Here is a 7,730-nt window from a genome sequence, read left to right as displayed (position 1 = left end):
TATATTATTTTCTTATCAGATAAAGCTTTAATACTTCCGGATGATTTCGGGTCTAAATTTTCTTTCGGATTTCGAAGGCAGCATTCTGTTCAAACATCGTTGTCTGATTTAATTAGCATGAATTATAATTTCCGTTTTTAACAGTCGTTATCATACCAAAAGCACATTCGACAAAGTATCTTTCTCTAGAAAGCTATCAATTGAACATTTCTTCTTTTTTGGACAAGTTTTATCATTTGTATTTTAGGTGATGAGTATTTTCTAAATTATGGAACGGGTATCATATCTACCAAGCAGAGTGTCTTCCATGTTTGTGGCAACGAAATTAATATTGTGCTAATAACATTATTTGATGGCCAAACGCATTGTTATTGAAAAATACTGTTCGGTCTAATTCATCTACTGATTTTATCCGGAGAGTTTTTGCTAAAAATATCTTTACCTCTTCATTTCTGAACTTGTGACGTACACAATTGGTTGGGGTTGCCCGTAAGATTTGAAATTTTTATTTCAGTATTAAGCAAGTTTTAATGATTTTTTGTGTAATATTCTTTTGTGCAAAAACATAGTGTCCCATTTTTTCTTCTAGCATTTTTGCGCAAGTAGGACTTTTCTTGCTTTCTTAATATCTTACCAATTGCCGTTTTCTTCGCGTCCGCTTTCTTTTATCTGTCTCAATAGTTTCTGTAGAATTACACTGTTTTTCTCGATTTGGTATCCATCACTTTCATCGAATATTGTGTACAGTATATTTTATTTGCAATAGAACGTACAAACCAGATCCGGTCTCAACTATCTGTACTTGTATTGACCTATAATCAGAATTTATTTTTGTGGTTGTAACTTGTATAGTCTCGCATCGAAATCAATTCTTGTTTATATATATTCTAATGCAGTAATACTATATATGTATATACTTTATAAATATATAAATAATATATATAAACGGAAATGTTGAATTTGATAAAATATGTAAAATCGTTGTAATTGATATAAATAAAATTAAAAACGAATTAAAACAAGATCTGGATGAAAGTATTTATTAGAATGTTTTTAACCTAATATTTTCTAAAACAATTTCCTAAATAAAGTTTTTTAAGTTTATCTTTTTTTATTCAGGAAACATTAAATCGTAAGGGTACGGTTCAACTATTTTATTTGAAATATTCAACATAAGCTCCCCCAAATTTTTTTCAATAACTGGCATTAATTCGTGGAAGAAATCGTGAAAATTTTTGTTAACAGTCTCAGATATCATATCATCTACAATAAAAAAATTAATAAAAAACAAATAGAAATAATTAAGAAAAATTACTTATTATAGTATCAGTATGAGCATTTTCCAAATGAACATGACCAGATTCAACACTTAATTTAATATCGTTTGATATTAATTTAACGTATTTCGTGCTATCTTTTTCATAAAGCTCACCTATCATTGTATTTGTCGATTTTATGTTCGCTAGAAATAAATCAAGTAATTAAACAATTTTAATTAAACGAAATTAATTAAAATTACTTAAATTCGCGCGGAACTCTCCACTACTTTTAATTGGCAAAACTAAAATTTTTCCATGCATGTTATAAGTAGCATTTATTTTCATTTGTGGAAAAATTAACTGTGCTGTAAAGGACATTGGATCACGATGTAAACTACAATTAATAACAAAAAGTTAACAAATACATAATTTAAAATTTTTTACCTAATCTTTTCCACTGTAAATTGACTTCCTCCACACGTCGAAACATCTTTAACTTGAATTGTTAAACCAGATGATTCTTCTTCAATAAAATCTTCAATAATCATCGGTTCAACACTCGGGATATTATATTCAGGAGCGCCTAAATAGAAATAAAATTAATTAAATAATATTTTGGCATAAACAGCACTTTTTACCTGTTACTAAAATTGGTTTAACTTCTTCAACAGCGTTAATAATACATTGTTCTAATTCAGGATCGCTTTGGTGACAAACATGGATAAATGGAGCTTTAACAAAAGATAATTTTAATATTGCAAAGAAATTATTTAAACACGTACGTAATTCCACAGGAGAAGCACTTTGTGTTAATAAAAACACCAACAAAAACGATAAATGCAGATCCATTGTTTCCATTTGACTGGATTAGAATAACGTTTCTATTATTTATACGTTTTTTCTTGTTTTGTAATCGTAAAATTACAAGGTTTCATTAAACTTTTTGATTGGATGATGCTATGTTTTCAATTCTGCCTTTTTTGATGTGATTAAATAATTGTATATTTTCGATTTGATTTTGTATTTATTTATTTTAATATAAACATCATGAATTAAATGGACACAAAACACCATAGAATTATCTCTCATTAAAACAAGTGTATTATTAATGATAAATGACCTTAAATAGAGTATTAGCAGGATATAATTTAAATCTTATTATGTTATTAGATTCGCTTGCTCAATCAAATTATTTCAAAAACAATAAGAAACAAAATATATAATTTTATTTCGAATTTTGACATAATTTCACGGTAATTAAAACGTTGAATAATCCGACACTGACCTTATAAATAAAGATCGACCTGTTTTCTTTTCCCAAAAAACCTAGACGAACATCATGAATGAAATTCGTCATCCGCATCTTAAATACTTCGTAACCTAAGAAAACAAGTCTAATTGAACCAAATGAAGTCAATGAAAATTACGTTGTATGTCTCCCACCAGAAAGAACAATTCTCTTTGTATATTACTTCCTATCATTACTATGTCTTGTTATTTTGTTAAATTATTTTCGAAAAGTCACATCGGACCATTTCGTAAAGAAAATTTTCTTAGCTTAAAAAAACTAATTTAAAAAAATGCGTTTTTATTTCTTGATAACTTTTATTTGTATTAGTTACATTTTTAAAAAAGTTTCTAGTGATAACGCTTATAATAATTGTGCCGAAGTTGGGACGCAACGACATGTGGCTATCGATCAGGTATTTTTTTTAATCACATCGATAAGATATTAAATAATATAAATAAAAACTTTTCTAAAAAAAATGAGTTTAGATCGGAATTAATTGAATTATTTTAGTGCAAACTCAATCCTCTAGGGATTATCAATATTTCTCTTTTATCTTCTTAGTTAATGGGATTATGGTACGGAATAGAATTAATTTCTCACCGTATAGAAACATCATACGAACCACAACATCCAGATACTTGCTTACAAATTAATATTTCCGAAGAACCTCAATTAGGAGAAGATCAATACAGATCAACGTATTATAACAGACACAAATATGATAATAGAATTAAATATGACAGTTATGATACTATAACAAGTAATATTAAAAAAAATAAAAAAAACTTTAATTAAATTATTATGATTTTTAGGTACGCAATATCCTTTAGATTCAATAAATCAAAATAGGCGGTTAATAAATCAACATCAATACAATAGAAATGGAGTTTACCCTTCAAATGACCTTGAGCAAAGAAAATTAAAAGTTTTATGGATAGGATCAGATGGAATTGTTGTTACTTATAAAACTTCTTATATGTCTGCACCAGGTATTTGGCATATAAGTGGACCCCACAATGGTAAAAAATGATTAATTTAAACCGTACAATATTTATTTTTTTAATTTAGGGTCACAATTAATTCAAACATTTGATGATTTTGCTGGAACAATCCAAGTATTAAAAGCAGTTGGTGATCACATGGTTTTAACTTTTTGCCAAATTAGGCCAGATCAAAAATTGTACACCGTTATTTTATCAAGATTGCCAGAATTAAAACGGAGGGATATTTTGTCGATTCACAACATGTTAACGGTGAGAGGGTTGGATATAGTTTCTGTAAGAAATGTTTGTCCCGTAGCCGCAGCTAACATGTTTACAATAAACTTAGTTTTGATGTTAATTTCTTGTGGTTTATTATCGATGTTTTAAATATGTCATTATGTTATAAATGTAGTTTCAAATTGGATTTGTTAATAATTTTGTTAGAATAAATATTTATTTACATCAAATATTTTATTTACGTGGGTTTGAATAAATTCATTATTTTCTTTGTTCCAAACATTACTGACGCAGAGCCAATAATCTACATACGTTTAACTAATTAACCTTTATTAGAAAAGAGCCACCTACACTTACAGTTTAAGTGGTCTAATGTGAGAACCTTCCTGTACTAAAAATATAAAAAATGCAAATTGTTTCGCTTGTTATAATATGATTCATAGTCTGCTTAATATTAATTTTCTCAAAACAATATATTTTCATTATTAAAAGTAGTTATAAAAAACTCTTTCTGCGTTATACTATTTGTGTTCTCTTTGAGTTGAGCTACAGTAAAACAGAAAATTTGACCTTACTAGTGCCATCTAAGTCCTATTCATCGAGTTAGACATATTGATGTTGCAGATAGATGGTAATTTTAGGATAGTGGTTTTCTCTTTATCAATACTTATAACTATAAGCAATAAGTACTATTTTTGACACATGATGTTATTGAATATTTTTTCCATTTATATTAAACGTTAACTTTTTATTCTTGTTTCTTGGATTCTTTCGTAGATCCATAGAAAGTGTAGGTAACTCGGTGTCAATTTGCACGCTTGTAACTTTTTTCTGCCTTATTTTGCCCTTACTTACATCATTTATAACTTATCTTTGAATCATACACTTCAAGAGCAACTTATACGTCGGAAAATGTTTGTATATTTATTGTATATCTTCCATCGGTTTTTTCCAGGAAAACTTTGTTCAGAAAAATTCTTTGTTCAGAATTTCGCAACATGTCTGATAGCAGATTCTGCAAGCCATCCAAAAACTTGATGTCCAAAATTATTGGGCGTTCCTGAAATCACGTTCTATCACCTTTAAGTAATCTGGCGACTATTACCGATCCAAAATTTTTAATTTTATTTCCGGTAGAACAAAAATATTATTTTCGAACACCTCACAATTTTGTGTTTATAAAAACGTCAGTCTACCAGCCATTTATTTATCATCCTTGGGAATCAGTTCACCCATAATTTATTGAACAGGAACGTGCTTCACTCCTCGATAACATGATGTTTTTTACCATATGCCAGCTATCACAACATGAAAAAGCATGGCAAAAGTGAGTAACAAAAAAACTACCACTTCTGCTTTGTCCAAAAATCGAACAATATTCCGGTTAACTTGACGATAGTTTAGGTTAGATGATTTTGAATCTCAAATGGACGTGAACCAGAAGTTAGCAGGAAATCTCGACAGACTAGAATTAAAAAAATGTTTGCTACGCCATATCATACTTATATGATACAGACATTGCTAATTTTCTGGCTTATTATAATTTTCATTTGGCGGTTTTTGTAGTGTTTTTTGCGGATATGTATTAATCAAACACAACCTGAATTTAGATAGTCCAAAGTTTGTTAGTTTTTTCTTCTATCACCATATCTTGATGTGATCATTTTCATTGTCACAATTTCATTAAATAATTATAGAAAACTAGCTATATTTGGAAAATTATTAATAAAATTTTGAAAACATTTACATTAATTATTTCTAATGACATCAAAACCCCTACAACGTAGAATATTACAGAACATATTAAGTAATAAGATTTTAATAAACACTTTCATCTAGTTCCTTTTTTATTCATTCTTAATTTCTCACACCAATTAAATCTATTACATCACTTTTCCCAACTCTATTTTTTTTCCAAACATTTTCAACTTACTCCAGTAATAGCGACATTTACACACATAATTGCAGCTTCATTGCATAACAGATATTCATTAACCTAAAATTACTTCTTTGGCTAATTTAAACTTTTACTTTTTTACTATATTTTTTAATCCAGAAAATTAAAACGTATAAGTTTTCATTTAAGATCACCTAAAGAATATGTTTTAATAATTTTTTACCAAAAATTTCCATTAATTTTAACTAAATCCACATTAACATGCAAAAAGCATCAAATTTCATCACTATTTTATTTTTCACAATCATTCCTTAACCAGTGGGTATCCATATCGATTTAATTCCAAGGTTTCTATACTTGGTACATACATAGCTTAAAGATTCGAGTACCTCATGCACATTTTTAATCCGTTCGTTTGTTCAATTTGATGCAAACACGAACAAAGATTTTTTTTTAAATAAAAATGTTTTGTTTCGTTGTTTTAGTTCTCATTTTTGGATTTATTGTGAATCAAACAAAATCAGAAATACGTAAGTTTTTATTTTAATTTTTTTTTAAATATAATTTTTATATTAAATGAATTCAAATAATTTATTACATAAATAAACATAAATAATTCACACTTAGCTTTAAAATTTGATAGGAATTATAAATTTTATTGTTAATTACTACGTTGTTTACAATATTCGACTCTTATTTGACCTTTGTCGAGTAAATTGAAAATCATTTATTTATGAGTTTAGAATATTTAAGAATTTATAATTTTCTTAATTTAGCGAGTTACATTCATGTATGTAAAGCATCCGATCCAGAAGTTTCAAAATGCATTTTAAACTCTGTGAATTTATTAAAACCACAATTAAAACAAGGAATTCCTGAACTTGATGTACCTCCACTTGAGCCATTAAGATTGGATGAAATAAAATTAAGGCGAGGACCAACAACTACGAGGGTTTCTGCAAATATAACAGATATAACAGTTTTAGGAGCATCTGATTTTGAAATTTTAGATTTAAAGTATTTTTTTTAATTTTAAATCTAAAATTATTAATTAGAATTTTTTTAGGGCCGATTTAATAAAAAATATCTTCTATTTTAAAGTAAACTTACCATATTTATATTTTCGAGGAAATTACGATTTGGACATGCAAATCCTTCTGATAAAATTGACCGGAAATGGACCTATTAAAGGCAATTTAAGTAATTACGAATTCGAAGCTGTTATGAAAGGTGATCGAATTGAAAAGGAAGGGAAGGAGTATGAACATTTTGACAAGATGAAGATTAAGATTAAAATGGGAGAAACGAAATTGAGTTTGGAGAATCTTTTCAGTCATGATCATTTGCTTGGAAAGATATCGAATGATATTGTTACTGAAAACGCTGATTTATTTTTGAATGAAATTAGACCAAATTTGGAGGGTTCTTTAGCTGAAAAATTTACTGAAATTGCTAACAAAATTACTTTAAGATTTACTTACCAAGAATTGTTTCCTTAATATTGTTTATAAATTTAATTCTTAATATAGTTACGAGCACAGTAGAGAAAAACTACTGAAGAGAGATTTGTATAAAAATCAAATTAATTGAAATGTTTGTTTGAAAACTTGTGGTTTACCTTGTGCTGAATCATCCGCCTTTTAGAATTTAATGAATTAGAAAATGTTTTAAGTGTTCTATTTACCACATAATTGGATATAATATAGTTAAAATATTAAACGTGTGTACAAATAAATAATTTAATTTCAAATCGATATTAAATTTCTAACTTCTTGGTATAGTGAAAGCGAAATTTACCATCTTATTACCTATTACAACCAGTACTTTCCTTCCATTGTACTTACTTTAGATTGCAAAGAGGAAGGATGTGACGAAAGGATAATGATAACAATGGTTAAATAGCCATCAATTTTACGATTTATTATTAGATTTCATGCTATTTTCTCGTCTCTTTTTATTGGTAATTATAGAATTTAAAAATAACATGTTGAAGTTTAACATGTAGTTAATTGCAATACAATTATACGTTTTAATTGAGAAAATGGCGTGTATGAAAAAACTTT

General features: G+C 27.6%; 3 protein-coding genes and 1 long non-coding RNA gene across 4 annotated transcripts; 2 read left to right on the top strand and 2 right to left on the bottom strand.

Annotated features, from left to right (window-relative positions):
• Positions 1 to 1,030: 1,030 nt before the first annotated feature.
• Positions 1,031 to 2,135, bottom strand: LOC111427834 (protein takeout-like). The gene is made up of 6 exons (XM_023063178.2): positions 2,042 to 2,135; positions 1,898 to 1,990; positions 1,704 to 1,842; positions 1,520 to 1,653; positions 1,316 to 1,462; positions 1,031 to 1,263 (listed from the first exon to the last, which is right to left on the bottom strand). The coding sequence occupies exons 1-6, from the start codon at positions 2,115 to 2,117 to the stop codon at positions 1,112 to 1,114; spliced, it is 741 nt and encodes a 246-aa protein (XP_022918946.2). The 5' UTR covers positions 2,118 to 2,135; the 3' UTR covers positions 1,031 to 1,111.
• A 380-nt stretch (positions 2,136 to 2,515) lies between these two features.
• On the top strand, positions 2,516 to 4,005 carry LOC111427832 (uncharacterized). Its single transcript, XM_023063174.2, has 4 exons — positions 2,516 to 2,962; positions 3,112 to 3,310; positions 3,363 to 3,569; positions 3,619 to 4,005. The coding sequence occupies exons 1-4, from the start codon at positions 2,840 to 2,842 to the stop codon at positions 3,918 to 3,920; spliced, it is 831 nt and encodes a 276-aa protein (XP_022918942.2). The 5' UTR covers positions 2,516 to 2,839; the 3' UTR covers positions 3,921 to 4,005.
• A 2,008-nt stretch (positions 4,006 to 6,013) lies between these two features.
• Positions 6,014 to 7,421, top strand: LOC111427958 (protein takeout-like). Its single transcript, XM_023063332.2, has 3 exons — positions 6,014 to 6,197; positions 6,444 to 6,684; positions 6,734 to 7,421. Exons 1-3 carry the CDS (start codon positions 6,131 to 6,133, stop codon positions 7,164 to 7,166), a joined length of 741 nt encoding a protein of 246 aa, XP_022919100.2. The 5' UTR covers positions 6,014 to 6,130; the 3' UTR covers positions 7,167 to 7,421.
• Positions 6,193 to 7,223, bottom strand: LOC139430318 (uncharacterized). The gene is made up of 2 exons (XR_011640788.1): positions 7,149 to 7,223; positions 6,193 to 6,623 (listed from the first exon to the last, which is right to left on the bottom strand). It is a non-coding gene; the product is annotated as an uncharacterized lncRNA (long non-coding RNA).
• Positions 7,422 to 7,730: the final 309 nt, after the last annotated feature.

The sequence above is a fragment of the Onthophagus taurus genome, chromosome 6 (assembly GCF_036711975.1).
Source record: "Onthophagus taurus isolate NC chromosome 6, IU_Otau_3.0, whole genome shotgun sequence".
In the NCBI taxonomy this organism is placed as follows: Eukaryota; Metazoa; Arthropoda; class Insecta; order Coleoptera; family Scarabaeidae; genus Onthophagus; species Onthophagus taurus.
The sequence above is the reverse complement of the archived record's forward strand: the minus strand, read 5'-3'. Positions and strand labels throughout refer to the sequence as shown.

Coding starts and splice junctions, on each gene's coding strand:
- LOC111427832 (XM_023063174.2), top strand. CDS start 2,840: ATGCGTTTTTATTTCTTGATAACTTTTATTTGTATTAGTTACATTTTT. Junction 2,963..3,111: donor GACATGTGGCTATCGATCAG/GTATTTTTTTTA, acceptor TTATCTTCTTAG/TTAATGGGATTATGGTACGG. Junction 3,570..3,618: donor TATAAGTGGACCCCACAATG/GTAAAAAATGAT, acceptor TTTTTAATTTAG/GGTCACAATTAATTCAAACA.
- LOC111427958 (XM_023063332.2), top strand. CDS start 6,131: ATGTTTTGTTTCGTTGTTTTAGTTCTCATTTTTGGATTTATTGTGAAT. Junction 6,198..6,443: donor TCAAACAAAATCAGAAATAC/GTAAGTTTTTAT, acceptor TTCTTAATTTAG/CGAGTTACATTCATGTATGT. Junction 6,685..6,733: donor TTTGAAATTTTAGATTTAAA/GTATTTTTTTTA, acceptor GAATTTTTTTAG/GGCCGATTTAATAAAAAATA.
- LOC111427834 (XM_023063178.2), bottom strand. CDS start 2,117: ATGGAAACAATGGATCTGCATTTATCGTTTTTGTTGGTGTTTTTATTA. Junction 1,991..2,041: donor TGCTTCTCCTGTGGAATTAC/GTACGTGTTTAA, acceptor CTTTTGTTAAAG/CTCCATTTATCCATGTTTGT. Junction 1,463..1,519: donor AGAGTTCCGCGCGAATTTAA/GTAATTTTAATT, acceptor ATTTATTTCTAG/CGAACATAAAATCGACAAAT.